The sequence below is a fragment of the Corapipo altera genome, unplaced genomic scaffold (genome assembly GCF_003945725.1).
Source record: "Corapipo altera isolate COAL_440 unplaced genomic scaffold, ASM394572v1 0, whole genome shotgun sequence".
Taxonomy (NCBI): domain Eukaryota; kingdom Metazoa; phylum Chordata; class Aves; order Passeriformes; family Pipridae; genus Corapipo; species Corapipo altera.
Window position 1 is genome coordinate 57,186,264 of NW_020884872.1, and position 19,120 is coordinate 57,205,383.

The 19,120-nt window shown below is 34.5% G+C and overlaps 1 protein-coding gene across 7 annotated transcripts in view; it reads right to left on the reverse strand.

Moving 5' to 3' along the window:
- The window catches only part of LRCH1 (leucine rich repeats and calponin homology domain containing 1), a 118,842-nt gene that overhangs the window by 6,519 nt on the left and 93,203 nt on the right, over positions 1-19,120 (reverse strand). For 4 of the 7 annotated variants that reach the window (XR_003528600.1, XR_003528597.1, XR_003528598.1 and 1 more), the window contains 3 exons: positions 15,819-15,956; positions 13,953-14,030; positions 5,969-6,226 (listed from right to left, as the gene is read on the reverse strand). Coding sequence is in view for 3 of the 7 variants with exons in the window: in XM_027648969.1 (XP_027504770.1) it covers positions 6,020-6,226; positions 13,953-14,030; positions 15,819-15,956 (423 nt within the window). In the remaining 4 variants the exon portion in view is untranslated. Of the gene's footprint in view, positions 1-5,967; positions 6,227-13,952; positions 14,031-15,818; positions 15,957-19,120 lie in introns of those variants that run through there. The other 3 variants (XM_027649000.1, XM_027648982.1, XM_027648969.1) reach the window with 2 other exon arrangements.

Consider the following 19,120-nt stretch of genomic DNA (forward strand, 5'->3'; position numbering starts at 1 on the left):
GCAGCTACTTTGGGCCAAGATCCCAGGTGTCTCTGTACTCAGGTTCAGCCATTGTCCCTGCAGCACAGTCCATTTTCCATGCTCTGCCTCACTCTCTAATCCACTAAAACTGCGTTCTGGAAACCACTGACAGCAGAGCTGTGAAACTGCAAGCCATAAAGATTTCAAAATTTTTCTTAAATCTTGGCATTTTGAGGCAATATGCCTGACCAAGCAAGAGGAGAACTCACCCAAGATTCAGCTGTACCCACTTCTCTCAACCTTTGATAAGATATTTGTCCCTTTTACAATAGATTCAGACCCATAACACTTCAATATAGAAGTATGTCTTGTCTCTGTAAAATCATCCCTCTTGAAACCATTACTGAACAAACCCCAGAAAAACAGACAGGAGAACTGGCTACTAATTCTCAAGACCTGCCTAAAAGTCTTTTAGAACAATTGTGGTGGAAAAGGGCTGCCACTCCCTTCTCTATCTACTATAAAAATGAAGTTCTAATATATTTTTAATTTTTTTTTTCTCCCTAAGAAAACAAAGGAACTTATATACTTGTTGCAAGCAAACTACTTTCTACAGACACATAGCCATTTTGAATGGCTGAGTTTTCAAACTCAGCACGAAGCAAAAGAACAAACCCCTCCTGAGGGCAAAAATATTAAAAAGTGCACAAAAAGGAGGCAGCAGCCAGGAGGTTGAATCACAAAGCAACACAAAGAGACAGTACAACAGGTGTATCCACTAACATACACGCGTGCGTGTGCTTGCCAGAGCAAGTTTCTAATCCTGGAACAAAATGTATGAATTAGACAGCGCAGAAAAAAGCCAGGAATACACAAGGACACTAATCCCACAAGGATACGTGACACACTCCACAGATACATCTATTTTTGTTGACACCACATGACTTCAAAGTCATGACAACTGTTAGAATTAGTTTATGGTAGGGCAAGCACCTCGGCAATTCAGATACAGTAAGTATTTATCAAAAAAAGACATTGCTGCCATAATATCAGCTGGGCAAGTAGTAAAATGACCACATGATAATAACAGCAGGGCCCAACTGTATTTGTTAGTAAAAACAAAGAAAAATGGCATTCTACAATTTGGCAACATCTTTCTTCCCTGTATTTGTAGAATATGTGATTTCAGATCTACAGGGGAAAAATAAAATACTCATAAAAAAAGTACAATAGTGGAATGTGCAATTTCTCCAAGCACAAATTAAAAAAAACTAAGTTCATGTAACGCCCATCATTTAATGTTTGGAGCCAACTATTCTGAAATGGGAAGTCACTAAAAGAAACATCAGGGCATTACATTTAAGCAAACTTATATCCAACATACAAAACTTTTGACATTTTGTTAGGTCAAGGTCAGTTTTCTTTCTAAACAGTTAAAAAAGCTACAGCAAATATTTACTTTTTCATATAAGGAAATTTGAAATTATGTCTTTTTATATATTTTTTAACTATTACTGTTGATGTCTGTGTGTGTCCAAATGCTCTGAAGGTACCATTTGAAGTACAAAAGAAAACAGCAGAAGATTTAAAAAGCACAGTAATTCAGGTCATAGGCATATTTCATTTTTTTCTTTTAATTTCCAATGGAAAGATTAGTATATTTTCTAAAGTGTACATTTATGGCCAGATTTGACAAAGAAAAAAAAAAACCACAAATCCTTAGACCTTCAAAACTATGGCTGCAATTCTGTATTTGGAGGCATAGCTAGTTAGATGTCTAGATATGTGCATTTTCTGATCACTCAATAAATTGCCAGTATTTATAGAACTGTAATTGTAGATGGTGGGCTTCAGAGTCTTTATAAATTCTAGCCTTCAACCATAAAATGTATAAGTAGATCCTATATTTTACAAAAATGCCTCACAGTTTTATTCTAATATGCTAAGAAAACAGTGCCCTGAAAACGCAAGAACAAAAATCTTAATAAAGACAGACACACATGAAACAGTACAAGAAAATGAACACTTAAGGGGAAATACCAATTATACCATATCCTTACACATTTAATTCTAAGAGACAAAATGATGAAATGAGTGTTTTGTATCATCAAAGTAGAATGGTCCATTACCATAAACTATTTTTCTACCACTCTTTCTGTATAACGTAGCTTATGTGCTAGAAATGAAGGAAATGGCAAAGGTTCACAAGCCCAGCTGTACTGTTTTTATCTCAGCCTTCATATATGACTCTTCTTTTGGCTTGTTTGGTTTTGGTTTTTGGTTTGTTTTTTTTGGGGGGGGGAGTTGTAACAGGGGTAAATTATTTTTTTTTAAAAACTGATATAGCAATACTTTGGAAACTTATTAATGTATATTGAGTAGAAAACTGTACTGCATATTTGCTCAGATCTAATTCAATCCCCATTTACATTAAGCATAACTTTCAGAAAACTTATTAGGAACATAATGAGATCTATATACAGCTATCAGCTGTAAAAACTTGCTAATATACAAGCAAGAAGCATTTGAAGGACTACTACACTGCATTACAGTACACTTGAAAATATTTATCTTTTTTCTAACTTGAGGAAAAAGAAAGCCAAATCCTCACATCAAAATACCACTTTTAATCCAGTGCAAACACATTTTACCTGGAAGTATATCCACTACAAGTTGTATTTATTACTTTATCGCAGTATGAATGAGATGACCTCCACAGGATAAAAGAGCAATCAGTATGATGGATACAGTACGGATTGGAAACCAATTTATTAAGAAATCATGGCTTGAAAATCTCTGATGATCATTGCAATGGAAAAAAACTGAATGGAAAAAGAAACAGAGCAGCAAATATAATTAATGTTATTAATGAATATGGGGGTGAACTGCAGTGCACAGGTTTTTTTAAACTCCAGGTGATCAACTTAATCATGTGACTGGCTGTGAGCAGTAAGTACCAATTGTATATAACTGAATGTCACCACAGTGGAATCTCTCAAAGGTGAAGAACCACCAATCAGTCGAACTGTTTACTTCCCAAGTACTGAAGCCACAGGAACAGCAGCACAGAAACAGGACTCTGAATTTAACAAAGAACCCATTAGAGTAGATTAATGAGCTAAATCTATGTTTTAGTTTCCACTTCCCCACTTCGTGGAAGAATTACTGGCTTCAGGGATGAGCGCACAGATTTTCATGTTTTCATTTTATTTCAAATATATTTTGAGAAACTTTACTATATTCACATTTAGAAAATGTAAGGCCGTATCTCACTATTTCTTTTCCTGTAAGATTTATATATATATTTGGAAGTGTAATCAGTAACAACCCAAAAATATACAAAACTGGATAAGGTACATGTATGGTAGCACAGCTGTGCTTGCCATGAAGCAAGTATGTTCACTGTTTGTTTGTCAGAGTCTCGTTCAAGACAGCTTCACCATCTCTAACTACAAGAAAGTGCTTGTAATATTACACTTTAATTACTGTATACTCTCATAGCTGAGAACACACAGAAAACGTACTCTAAGTAACTAAACAACAGCTCTGTTTGCATGGTAAGCATATGCAAAGTTAAAACTTTGGACAAGTGTTGGAGTTATGTGTCACTATGACTGGGATACATTTCATTTGGTCTACACTGGCACAACAGTAGTTCAGTTTCTAACCCAGTGTCTATAAAACATTAAAAAAGAATGAAGACATGAACTTCCATTTCCGCACACTGAAAATGCAAAACACACTAATCTACTCCTTCTCTTACCTGACACCCGAAAGTTATTGGTTACGGTGGATAATCAGACGTGACATTAGACAATGAGACAGATGTGTACTACAGGATGGTAGCAAAAACTTTCTCTACATGATTTTCCAACTTCAAAAAATGTATTCATGCATGCAGTTCAGCACTACATAAGAAGGTCACAACACACAGCATCAACAGGAGACCTGTTTACCACTTATGGGAGCAGTAGTGAAATCTCAGCCCTACAGAAGACATCACTTTTGTCTCAATCACCTACACTGGATTATAAACAGAGAATTAAATAGATTCTGAACTGATTCAAGCTTTATGTCACTTTCTCAGTTTCAGCACAAAAGCAACATTGCTAAAACAAAAAAATCAATATCAAGACAAAGATCTGCTGAAAGTAGAAACTTCAATGTCAAGCTCTGACTCTGAGTAAACAAGTGTCTGGTATCGGTATCACTGAAACCAGGCATACAGTTAAAAGACAGGTCTGTGCAGGACGAGGACACAAGTCTATAGCTGCACACCCAAACAACTAGTACCAATTCTCAAGTATCAAGAGCTTAGAAGGGCTCACTGAACTTGTCTGGTCACAGATGACAGACACCCTTTACAAAAGATTTGTTATACATATGCAGTGGAAGTTGCTAGACACTAAATCCTTTGGTATATTTGATTTATCCATTGCCTGAAATTAATTTTTTCATCCTAAAATACTTATCTAATTATACATTTCAAACTACCTATGTATATATATGTGTGCGTGTATAAATATGTGTATATATATCTGAGCCACAGAAACTAGGGGTAGAACTGCACTTATAAGTTTTTTACAAAATTTTACAAGTATCTGTGGAATGGGGATATTTACAGTGCAGCATTAAATCATAACCACATGGTCAAAATAATCAGTAACATGTAAGTTCCCATGCTAGTTATCCACTAAAAGTTTATAGGTAATTTTATTATACACTAGACAGTGAGAGGTGAATGCATGTATTGCCAAGACACAAAGTTGAGGTCCTTTGGTTAGGATAGCCTGAGACTGAGTTACAAATTTAGTCAACAGCATCTAGGCCAATACTGTCATGTCATTATAGGTTTATATTTTTCAATCAATTTTCATTTGTATATTTCATGTTGATAAGGAGCAAAACAAAAAAAAAATCTTCTTATTTGAAGTTTTACAGTAGATGAACAGAACACAGAACTAGAAGGGAAATGGAGATCATCAGTCTGGCAGTCCAATCACAGGCAGAATTCAAACATACCAAAACACCTCCTGGCTAATGTATGTCTAACCTTTTCTTTAAAACCTTCTAGGATAGAAAAGCTGGAGTCTGCCCAGATGATCTGTTTTCCGAGCTACACTGTCTTTGCTATAAACACAAACAAACAAACAGTGCCTGCATTTTCACAGGTGATGAAACAAAGAAGATAGTGACGTGACTTGCTTGATGCCACACACAAGAATGGCAGATACAGGAGTCTAACAGTTTATTCTCAGCCTGCCTTACTGTGTCACTCTGTACCCCATGATCACCCTGAAACATTCTCAAGTCCCTGCATTCTGTGGCTTGCTCATACCCACTGCTAACTTACAGTCATCTCTGGGGTGTAATGTAGCAAGTGTTTGAAAGCAGTTCAACACTACTTTGTGCGGCAGAAGAAAAAGATTATTCTATGGAATCTGGAGAAAACCAAAATATAAATAGGAAAATGTAACTACGCCAATATGGAATTTAATCAGAACAGGAGAGAGAACAACAACCTTTAAAGTTACCATACTCTTGTTAATATAAAGAATTAAAAAATAACAGTAATTTGAAAAGTAGTTCTCTAAGAGCTTGTAAAAAAACAAATGCAGAGATAAATGGCACCAACTCAGAAAATACTATTATCTGTTGAAGTGCCACCTCAGTCGCTTCCATATCTGCAGCATTTTTGGATTTTCACAAAGAGGCTTAGTTCTGTTTAGCTTGTGATACACATCTAGCCTACACCCAAAAGTGGAATAAGAGTAGCTTCGCTGCTTTAACCCATTTAGCGTGTAGTCTAGGCAACGTGGAAGAAAAACTATAAATATAGAGGTACATAAGTTCTTTAACTAGAGCTACAGGGGATAGAAGATATGGGACTTGCCTTCAAGATGCTACTCCTTCTCTCTCCTATTTCAAGAGATTAATAAAGATATTACAAGGAAGGGAAGCAAGGGAAAGGGAGAAGTTTGTAAGGCAAAGGAAGGAAATTAAGTACCTGTAATTTGTCAGAGACAAAGCAGAAAGTTTTTGTGCACATGCGAACAGGTTATGCTGTTAGCAAATTCCAGTGATAAGTTATATACATCAAGACTATAAAAAGTATATGGAAAAGACAAAAGCCTATTAGATCCCAGGAGCGAAAAGTAGAAGTTGATTGCGGGGGTTTCTCCCCAAAGGCGAGCAGAGTGTCAACAGTCTTTCGAATGTGACGAATATCCGACTGCAGGATGTCATACGGAGAGCAGAGGTCAGCCTATCCCGAAGGGCAGCCATTAGAACAGAAAAAGAGTGCAAAAAATTAAAAATACAAAAATAGAAAGATATTGATAAATAAATTATCACAATATTCTAGCATAAACATGTAGGAATAGCTTCTTCTGAGTATTGCCTTACTCACTAGACATTCCAGCTTTCTTTTATTTCCTCTAAATACTGAAGCTATCATATAACATCAGAATGTTAAACTAGAAGAGTTCAGGTCTTCAAATCCTTCCAAAATTATGCCCAAATTCACAAGAGTGAGGAGGTGCATGTGATCCACTCATTCCACTGAGATCTGCACACCTTTGCCCATCGGGCCTCATTCAAATGCTTAAATGGAACCAGCTGTAAAATCCACCTTATATAATAGCAAACAGTGGGTTAGAAAGCTGTTAAAAGCACAAGCAGCAGCAATACGAAGCATCAAGAAAAAGTACTTACAGGAACCATTAAATGTATGCAAAATTCTCTAACGTGATAATCTAAAACTTGGTATTCAAATATCAACTTAAATCATACCCTGGGATAAAAACTGAAAAAGTCAATGTAGCACTAACTATACTTAACTTTAATAGTTTCTAGACTGCAGAATTGGATGCTAAATTCCTTAGGTAGCATTTATAAATTATTAGCAGGTTAGACTCCCATACCATCTTTGGAAAGTATCAATGACTTGATGTGGTAATTTACTCTAGACTAGCTATATAATGAAGTGTAATATGTAAAAATAATATCAATATGCTCATACAAAATTTAACATTAAAATCAAAGCAAGCAACACTAGTACTTTCAAAATGTAACCTAAGATACATCATTTTACATTGCAAATAAGGCCTTACTAAGACAATGAATACTTACTGAACAAAATTACATGCAATAAGAGTTCCCCTGTTTGGGAGGAACATTATGTTTCTGCAGTAGCTTTTCATTCTCACATCCTCAATGAACTGACAGTATACCAAATAAACCAAGACATGGAAGTTCAATGTCTGTTTCCTGTTAGCACAAAGTTTCAAGGTCCAGTTTGAGATAAAATTAACTTTAAAATATTCAAAAGGTCCCTCTATCCTGAAAAGTGACTAGTAAAACTGGAAGTCAGAACTGTCATTCATACACAAAGAAAAAAGTGACACTTTTTATTTTATTTTTTTTTTTTGCTTATCATGACTGCTTCTAGCTTAACCAGGAGTCAGAAGCTGCAAAATTTTGTTACTTAGGCCAGTAGATACAGAGGGGGGAACCAAACTGCCTAGCAACAACATTATTTTTGCAGTCATTTTTCAGAATTTTTTAAACTCAAAACTCTACTGTGATAATACACTTCAATGCAACTCTATTTGGCATTTTTTAGAGTATGAAAACTCACAAACAGCACAAAACATGCTGATCTTCCTTAAAAATGGGATAGGATTAGTACTGTATTCGAGAACACCTACGTACACAAGCTGCTTACCAGAGAAACAAGTTTTAGGGCAAACCACTCGGGACTATCAACTATGTAATATATTGCATTTTTACCAAAGACACCAGTAAACCCAGCAAATGCTGAATTAATTTTATAAGAGCATGCAAGACTCAGTTCCTACTTGTTGCAAATCCATCTCAAAAATAAATATCTATCATACACTTAAATTTATATTAAAAAAAAATTGCCAGAACTTTAAAACAAGGAATTTTTTTTAATCTTTCTCCCAAAATCCCCAAAACAATGCCAACAATCCCTACTGCAGTCGAAAGGAGAAGGAAGTAATTTCAGAGTTAGAGAATGAGAGCTGATAATAGCTTGAATTTTTACAGAGATTGATGAACTTGCTAACCAGAGATTAACATCCTAAAAAGCATACAGGAGAAGCCAGAGCGTACATAAACAGCCAAGACATGCAGAAGAAACTTCCTACAGAAACTGCCATGCTGCGTTTCAGTGAAATTCAGTGAAACCCAGGAGAGCCCTAGAAATGTCTGATTACTTTTGTGTGTTCTGTGACAATGGATAACTTGGTGTTACATTCACCCTTTATGTAAAATGTTTATATTTCATGTATTTTAAACTTCTGTAATGTAGCTGTAGATAATAAAACAAATAGCTTTTCAGTAATGGTGAATGTATTTCCACTGCAGTTACCAGAATTTTACTGATGTTGTGAAATAAAAATACAAAACTAAAACAAGACATCTTGAAGTAGTGAAAAAGTACATGATCCCCAGCCAAAGTCTCAAAGACAACCACCCACCCACCCATCTATTGCAAGCACTGCCCTCTTATTTATGGGACTGAAATTATTGCTGGTAAGAACTAAAAAGATACATATACTTAATCATTACATTTATGGACTGACTTTTCATGTCTATGAAGCTATATGATTAAATCATACAGCTGTCTAAATCATGCACACAGAATAAACACAGTAAGACAGAAGTGGAACAACAAAATCATAACCAGCTGCTTGTGTGCACAAACCACCCTCATTCGACATGCCCCAGCAGTGACTGTGAAAACAGACAGCATTTCAGAACCAACCTCCTCAAATTTTGACCCTGGTAAAAAAAATCAAGAGTAAGTTTGCAGAAGTGCATTAAGGAATAAAATCTGTAGTGCATATGCACTATATTCAAAACTCAAATGAAAGGAACCTCAGAATTATGCTTTCAGGACTCTAACTGACAGAGTACTGAACTACTTAACTCCACACTGTAGGCCAAACAATGTACACTTCCGAGTCCAGAAGGAAAGAGTGGAAAAAGGAGTCATACCTCATAAAACTTACTGCAACTTCATGGATGTCTCATGATGAAACAATGAAGAAGTAACTGATTACGCGAAGTGATCGGAAAACAAGCATAAGTGGCCATGATAATAAACCTTTCATTAAACTGAGAAACACGATTACCAATTGACCAACTAACAGGTAGACAGAAGATAAAACACTTTACACTCAACTGCTTGGTTGCTTTCTTTACTTTGTTCTGCTACTTTTAGAATACAAAAGCCTCCTGGTTTTTTTATTTTATTGTTTTATTTAATTTTCAATTCTTACACTAACACAAATCACATGGATTTTTAGAATAATTCTGCCAGACATTGCAACATAGTAGACCTGGTTTTCAGAGGAGGAGGTTGAAATGTTGTAATAGGTCCATTTGCAGGACTTGAAAGTCACAGGAAGGGGCACAGCTAAATCTTTTGTAATCTGCATCTTCATATAATGACTTGAGATCCAAAAAGCCATTTCTTACCATCACACTCTTTTCTGTTCAGTATGTTTACACCATATAACTGACTGAAAATTTGAGAGACATGGTAGAAGTCTCTCATTCCCACCCAAGATATAATTTGTCCCACTAAACCATGTTGCATCCCTACTGATGTGCTGGAATACAGAATCTTGGGTAAACTCTTGTTGGAACATTTGGCTGTGAAAAGTTTCATTTTATCACTACCTTTTATCAACAAAAATTACTGTTCTAGTACTAATCATGATAACTTAAGTCTATCTTTTTTCAAGTTATATGAAGAATAACAAGGTGTGTATGTGGGGAAAGCCCTTTTTTCCTTTTAAAAAAAATTAATGTAATTTCTCTGACCTGAAGAGGCCCCAAAAAGGGTCAAAAGGTCTAAGATACTACATTAGTGTAATCTGCATATCATAAAAATTTGTGTATTTGCAAAAAGCTAACTTCACAGACATTGAAAATACTTTGATAATTTTCTTTTTTGAAAAAATGCTTAGAAGATCCTACTTCTGATATGCCTTATTTGTTCATAACTGAGAACTAGAAGAAATGTGACCCAAAAATAGTAACTTTTGCCTTTCAAATAACATATTGCATTCACAGCTTTGTTTTGGTCTAAATCTTGATTGTAATAAAAGTATCATCAGCCCCCCAAAAAACAAATATTTGTTAACACTACTGAAAGTGCATATGAAAAAATACTCTGTAATATAGTTACCAATAATAACAGCTCAAATTTAATTAAATTATTAATTTGCAGGTTAAAATGGAAAAGTTTGCTTCTTTGCTACTAGTATAAATACTGATGTGGCAATGACAAGTTAAAGAAATGTGTATGAACATTTTCGCAATTGTTTACATATATTGTTACTGGTTCTGTGAAAGAACAGTTGAAATCAAAATACTTCCATAACTTCACATACATACTCATGTGATAATGATTCACTCTTCTTATAATTTTTAAAACCTCTGGGATGAGATGCTACCAGGAAGATTAAAACTGAATTGGAAGTGGTACATTCGACACTTTGAAGCCCACACTTACAGGCAAGAGAAATAAATAAAAAAATAGCTTTATTTTTTAAACCCATAAAGCATGAGAGGGTGTGTGAACACTTCTGGGTAAGCAATATGAGTGGTGTCATTTGTGGGTCCATGTGACATTAACAATGTAGTCCAGTAAATGGCACCATCCAAGTACTGCATGTCACTGAGAAATGCAGTAGGACCGGCAACCCTATTTATCACACATCTACTGCCACTTGCTTATTCAATCAATACCAGCCAAAAAGTCAGAGTGTTTGTCACTCTATCACTCTTACAGAGGAGATTAGGTAATTGGGTGGGGTTTAGTCAACAAAGCAAAATAAAGTATTCCTTTGTAATTTTCCAAGAGACAAAGATTGTACCTTTTTGTCATATATCTCCTGAGGGACACAGCAGATATTTTCTCAATCTTCAGGCTTTCAGATACTTAACTGACACCATTCCTTTCTCATCAAACGAAAATGTTGTTTTGTCTCAAAAAATGATCTACAAGAATCTCTGATAAGGTGCTACAGTAAAGGTTAGGGGCAAAACTGGACAAAACTTGATTGCCTTTCAATTCTCACACTTTTGATAGGCTGCCAGTGCAGCCAGGGCCTTGCTATTTAGTTTCTTATTATGGGTCAGAACCATACATTGAAAATATTCCTTTTGCATATGATCCAGCACATCCTTTCTGCATGCAATCAGGAGCATCATATGGTCATTAACAGAAAGCAATTTCAACATGTCCCTCATTGTACTGAAATTCTCATCTGACAGGTAATGGCTTTCAGAATCATCTACATACCACATCATTATAAAGAGACATTCACGTTCCTGAATTTTGTATTTGTGGCTCTTTGGTCAAGATGACAATGTCTGATACTCAGTGGGACATATTCAGACACCAACTGCATTTTTCGAAACTTGTATGAAGTTTCCCAGGATCATTCTGGGCAAAGCAATTTTAACCCAAGAACTGAAAGCTGAAAACCACAGAAGTAAGAGACCATGCACATCAGCACAGCATAGTAATTACTTAGCTATTTTCTTGTTTTCATTTTACAAGACTAAAGGGTATTATTCCAAACCTGTGGAGTTCAGGAAATAGTATGGACTCTATTCTTTAAATAACTGAAAAGACACCAACATGAACCATGAAAATTCTAAATCCTTTAAAAACCTGCGCAACAGAATTTCAAGTTAATTCTCAGGAACTAAACATGGACACAAGTATCATCAAAAAGCCCAATATCTATGGGTATTAGGACCCAAAAGTGAAACCTATCACTTTTCCATATAAGATGCTTGTTTTCAAAAAAAAGTAATAATTCACTGAACTCCTTTTACTTGTTTCTCCAGAGAGAGGCAACATACAACTCATCAATCAAAAGCAGCATTAAGCACGCCATCTGTAGTTCTCTAAAAACTTTGACAGCTGACTGTCATGCTCACTATTACACAACTTTGCATTTCTAATACATGTCTGTCCCTCCAACACACAGTAAAGTTTTAGCATCTACCAGCTAGTTCCAAATCATAATGTATTTTCAAAATCTACAGCAAAGATATACATTTGCAAATTACCAATAGCTAACAAAAAAGAACATCCTTAGAGTACTTAAAACCTCTTTTAAATTTACAATTGCAAGCCATTCATTTAGTGTTTAAGTGAATGAGTTTTTCCCTTCAAGAGAACTTAATGCTTATTTAGATTCATAAGGACAGTTAGTTCATAAATCAGACTGGTGAGATGTGGCCTTGTGCTTAAGCTTCTGTGCAACTCTTCAACAAATACATTTTAATAAAACTTTTTGAAAATCCTAAAACATTCAACACTAATTTCAATGGAAGCAATAAAAAACAGGGATAATAAATATACATATGAAAATGTCTATTCAAAAAAAAAATCAAAAAGGTGTTTCTCCAGAAAGCTTACTTATAGAAATTAAAAATTAAAAAAACTCATAAAGGCTTAGCTTACCCATCTGTAATATGGTTCTGCAACGAACTTTGTAAATATTTCTGTCCTATTTCCATTTCTGAAAGATCTCATGACAGCAATGAAAACAGCTCTTGGCCTTTTCTTTCCCAATAGGCTATAGACAGAAATATCTGATTCTAATTCACTGATGACTTATGATGCATCAGAAGACACTGAGCTTTCGGGTAGCTTAACAAACACTCCATGTCTACAAGTCCACAACACTGAGATTTGGATCTTCTTTGAAGTGAAATTTTATCTTTAACATGAAATCATTCTAACATCATAAATTACATAATTACAGGAACTAAATGAACTATTACAGTTTAAGAGACCCAGCCATTACACTGAAATGACAAATTAAATTTATGATAAACTATTCCTTGGAACTGTAAGATAAAGTCTCCCCCTCAAAATTCCTACAAATAACAAAAATTATCTGTTACTTTTGCTGTCCTCCAAATCAATTTCTAAAATACAGAAAAACCATAAAAAATTCAAATTGGAATTCTTTCCTAATGTGAAATCTTGTCATTACCATCTGCTCCCCAAGGAGATGGTGGGGGAGATCACACAAAATATTCTTTCATTTCAGTATTCTTGAAACAGACTAAAAAGAACTGCCTTCATTATAATGTCATATGTAGGCAACAGTGAAAATACATAATGCAATTTTCCTGTGTTCAGATTAAAAAGACCTTGTATAATACTTTTACCTTCTTTTGAGGTCACATTTTTGAAATTAACTTTTACTTAATAGGTTCTTCTAGACCATAAGGGACTCTTTGAAATATTCCCAATGGAACTCCAGCATTTATTAGTTATAAATATGAGAATAAATTACATGATGAATGCTGCCATTCTTAAATGAAAAGCAGAAAATATCAAACACTGCAATTTCCCTATTTCCAACTCCTGAAACATTTATACCTGTATCATAGAACCTTATACATATGTACTTTCCATATCTAACACACAGTGCTTTTCTTCAAATCACTGTAGAAATGTTTCAGTACAAGAGATGAGTGTGCTATTAGTCACTTTTACAATGCATAGAGTACCCAATATTATAAAAAAAGGAAATACTGTAAAAAAAGGAAAATAAAAAAATTAATGAAGTTCATATTATAAAAGCACGAGGAAAAATGCAGTAATGTTGTGCAATGAAAATAATTAGCAAGCTTTTGGCTAATTACATGTTATCTAATTATCACAATTCCTTACTTACTTTCCATGGCAAAGATAAGGAGGTATTAGAGACAATATTGAATTACTAATTTAAGACAAAATTTGCAATTTTTAAGTGCTATGACATGAGTCACTTAAATGCACTAAAGTAGTATTAAATCACATTTAGACCAATTTTTTTTTAAAAAAGCATCTTTATTGTGGTTCATAAAGTTATCCTTCAGCTTTAAAGTAATTAATGTTTGGATTTTTTAACATCTAGAAATGAGAGACTTAATTAAATTACCTCTGGTATTCCCAGTTTTCTACATGCATCCAAAAAGTTTTCCACATTTCTCCTGCATTTGGCCATGCTAAGTTTAGGCTGTAAAACAAAAAAAATAGTCTATGGCAAAAGAAGTCAAAAACATTCATTTGGTCAATTTACTTATTGCATTATTCTTGTACTGATGCTCCATTTCCAAACTTCTCCTGATAACAATGCATAAAATTCTGCTCAACACTTCTGCAAATTGAGTAATTTCTGCTCAGCATGAACTCTAAAAGCATCATGCCTACAAATAGAGAGCACATAAATTGTGGATGCCATGTGCTTTTACTTAGCTCTTAAAGTCACCAGCACATTTAGATCTCCAATTGTTCACATGCAGCCTGTGAGGTTCTAAAACATGCCTATTATAAAGATTTGTTACAGACAACATGTATTTTCTGGACAGCAAATAAAGTGCTGAAGGATTTTAATGTACATCATGGAGAACAGACTTAACTAATTACCAGGCTCACTCCTTTTGAATTTTTTATGCACTCACAAATTTATAGTAACTATACACAATTTTAGTGTCTCTGAAAAATAAATTTCCTATTACGGTAGAATCTCAAATATTTCCATAATTTGTCTTACTCAGGACTATTCAGCAAATACTTACAGAAATATCATGTGACTAAAGAAAAACCAAATACAAACTCCTTGCTATTTTACTTCTTCAATGTAAGATGCGAAACACTGGTAGTTCCTGAATATCCTCCTAGTAGCAAGGACTTTAAAGAACTAATTTTCTAGGCTAAAGTAATTTGAAGGCTATTTCAAGCAAAAGAACATAATCAATATGAACTTGAAACAAAACGAAAATAAATTTCAAAGATGCGCTTTTTGTTACAGAAAACACCACGAGATATTTGTTCCAAAAAATCGGCAAGACAACTTAAGTTTTTGCCCCAGAAAGTAAAGTTTGCATATTTTGGCAATGTCATATTTTTATCAAAGATAGAAATTATTTTAAATCAAGTAACAGCAAACGAAACTCCACTAGACCACCTGAGAAAATATCTTTTCCTTAAATCTGTCTTCTTGGAAGTTCCTACAGATTGCCTCAAATCCACAGGTATTCTCAGAATCGAGTATCTGGCAAATTTTTACTAATGTGAACATTAAAAAGAAAAAAGGCAGTCTGAAAACACAGAAAACCTCCTCAGAACCAGACTGTTATCAGAAATCTGGAACAATGATCTGTCCAAGAAAAAGACATAAACAGAGAAAGCACCATGGAAACTAAGTTTCAAGGAGTGCACACAGAGATTACATTGATTTTATGTCCTGAAATACTCAGGTCCTTAGATTTGGGCAAGCCAATATTAAATCACTACAATGCAAGTTTTTATTCAATTCTGTCTGCAGGTAAAAAGAATCATCTGCACATTTAACTCAACAGGAAGAATATGCTAATATGTGCTTTAAGTGTTTTAGTAACATGGCATCTGCTAAGCCAGACACTGCTAAAGTTAACCTCATATTTTTTCAATCAACAAACAAGGGGCTAATTTTAAAATGTGGGTTTTTTTAGAATAAAAACTTATAATCACAGATTTTCATACTGTTCTGAACAAAAAGGCTATTATGAAAATATCTGACCTTGTTTCTAGATCAGAGAAAGGCAGGATAATTTTATTCACACGCACATACACACACATTTTATATATGTATATATAATACACAAAAATTAACGAACATTTGAATTTGCAATAACGTAAATGTTGCCCCTAACAGCAAAGAACGTTCACTGAACACCAACCTGGTTCATGTAACCAAACATCATTTAGCAATAAAACAGTAATTGATAAAACATTTCAATGCAGCAAGAAACATGCAACTTACTACTGCTGGTGAAGGTACATGAATACTTCCTACAGACCGAGGGCGAACGTGATTTACTAAGTGGCAGAGAACGACACCATCCATCAGAGCTGACCCCAGGTCTTCAGGCAAACAAATCTTTAGTCTGGTTTCTATGTTCTGCAAATGAAGAAGGCATGCACACTTTAATAGAGAAATGGATCAAGGGGAAAAAAAGGGAACATATATCTTCATCTCCTGTGCTGTAGACACATAGTCACCTTTGGAGTTCTGATTTACCAAGAAACACAATTCCTGTACAGAAAATGTATAAAAACACATTTGCATGCAATTAGATATGTGACTGCACTACATGTGGCTCCTTTCTTTAACAATTCCCCCATTTCCGTTCTATTTATCCACCTTGAATTTCTTTTTCACCAGCACATTGAACCAGAACAACATTGTGTTAATGACTGTACAAGCAGAGAGTAAAAAGTGATCTTTCTCTACTAGCCTAAAAATTACTTAGGAAGCATAAGAGTGATCAGAAGAACAGGTAAGGCAAGGCAAAACATTCAGAGGCAAAAGAGAATTTTTCATATCTGTTAAGTAAAATGGAAGACTCAATGAAAAGAATTTGATATTGGAAAATAAAGTATTTTTGAAAATATTTGAGAATTAAAAAAAAAAAAAAGCCCAACAATCCACAATAAGAATGTTATATATGATGAGTTTCCTGAATTGTGTTCCAATCTTGAAAACATTCTAACTCTATTCTTAGAAATAATTACTTCCGTTATCTTTAAATAGCTATTTCTTATTCCTAGTTGAACCTCTTTAATATCATTACTCTCTGTTAACACATTACCTCAACCTGTACTGGTTGAATATGAATATCTATGAATAGATAATTCTTTTTAGAATCAAAGGAGAAAGTAGGTTGGAAGGGATTTCTAAATGTTCCCTGGTCTAACAAATTTGTAGCGACACCGGACCCTCGGCTAGTTAAGTTTTGGATATCTCCTTATAGCTACTTGAAATTTCTTTTTCTGCAATTTGTACAACTGTCTCTCATTGTTTCACTGTTCGCCTTTGAAAAGCTGGGCTTTATTTTCTCTTTTACTACCCTTCAGGAAGCTGGGGACAGTCATATGATCTTCTCAGCACTTTAAGCAAGAAATCCAAGTTAAAGAAATTCAGCTCTTTGGTTTTCCCTTACACATCCTTTGTTTGGGTGGCCTCACCAAGAAATAGCCTCCCCTGAATGCACTCTGGGGTTTCACTATATTTTCCCAGTTTTTCTAACCACATTACCCAAGTATTCACATGTAGCTTCCAAATGCCAAAAAGAAGAGATCATCATGTTCATTAATATAATGTTTGTTTCCACCTTGGTTTAATTCGTAAATTAGAAAACATTTTCGCTATGTAAGTTCATAAAAGAATACACTTTGAGACTTTTTCAAAACTGTTACAAACAGATTTATATAAATTGATGAACTAAAAACTTCTTCCTTAAAACACTGATTTGTCTGTTGTGAGACTATTCAGCATAGATCAGGTTCCACTTTTTTATGAGCACCTACAATTCCATTTCAATGCCATTTTGTGCTGGAGTTCAGGGTTTAAGACTAGATTTAAACAAAATTGAAGACTCAAAGTAGTTTCTTTCAATTTTGTCACCACTGAAGAAATGCTTTCTTTTTCAAAAATCATCCACACTACAACATCAGACAATTTCTTCCATTTAGCATGTCAAAAGTACTGTATTTTTACCTTTCGAGTGACAAAAATCAACCAGTATTTCTTGCTAGACTGTACTGCTCCATTGTAAATCACTCTTGAGATGACAACTGTCTGAAGTGACCATGAATCAAGTGGACAAAATCATATGGAAGAAAACTAAGTATGTCTCTGAAGTAAAATATTTTATGAGATGGAACAATTTTTGCAAAAACACACTCATTCTACAGAAATGGGAGGAATGGATGAAAGAAACACCAATATTCTCACAATATGTGTCTTGGGTGAAGTGGTTGAGCTAAAGATAAATGTGCATTTAGATTTCTAAATAAGAAGCCTGAGTAATGTACTCGTTGTTCCTTCTTGTTTAGTGCACAACTTGGTTAAGGCTACAAGTTCTGTGTAATCTCTCTAAATGCTAACTTACCATGAAACAATTAAAAAGCAAAGTATACTAATGGGTATATCTATTGAATAAAGTATAAGCTTACAAACTTATACGTTCTCCTTGACTTGTAATCACACAACTAACAAGAAACAAAATAACTTCTATTCCATACACAACGTTTCAGGGTAAGGGCAAAGAAGGATAGTGCATGGAGCTGAAGGTCAATAATACATTAAACCAATACTACTGGTAATATCTAATATAAATACTGTGTAGAGAGGTCCTTATTACATATCCATAATCATGCCTGATATGGTGAAGTAACCTTGTTCTACTTTTCACTGTGAGGATTAACTGAACTAATACACAAGGCAGGAAAACTGAGGACATTATTTATGATTATTTTTAGGAACAATTACTTGGGGAATTGCTACATATATGTGGTAATGTTTAAAATAAATGTAAAAAGCTGCACTGATGCTGCTGAATAGACTAGGCTCAGAATAACTACATCCTACTGCAGTTTATTACTTCCACTTTCTTCTCCATTACGATAAGTCTGTCTCATCTAATTCCTGCATTTTGTCCTTCTGGCATCATTCAAGTTTAGAATTCCTAATATACTACATTGCATCAACTACATTAAGTCTTCAACAAGACCTCTTCTGTTAGAAAAAATGAGTAAGACAAAGTAAGATTAATTCATACTTAAAGCAAGTGAGGGTCTGAGGTAAGACAATGAAAATATAAAAGTCTGCATAGTTCTACATTAAAATCCTGCCTTTTAAACAGTATTTGGTAAAGGGAAAAAAATTAACCCTCCTGCTTTAAAATTAAATAATAGAAGACATGTTATTTAAAATAAGTTCATAATTTTGCAATTAGCCATTCCATGAAGCTAATGAGATAAGAACAAATAATCTTGTAATCCAGTTGTGATGTCAAAGTCACCTACAGTTTCTGGATTTGCACTGCATTTAGGAGTGCAATTATACTATCTATTCTGTTGCTGATGCAACATAACTGGAAACCCTGACAGGTTCAGGGTCATGACATTCCTTGTGGCAAAGGCTGTCATCTTTTTTTTTTTATGCATAAATAGGTGTCACACAAACAACTGCTACCAAGGTATCAGCTGTGTAAGACAGACTCTGTGCAACCACATGCAGCCAGTTTTGCATCAGGTTCTAGCTTCTATATTCAAAACAAT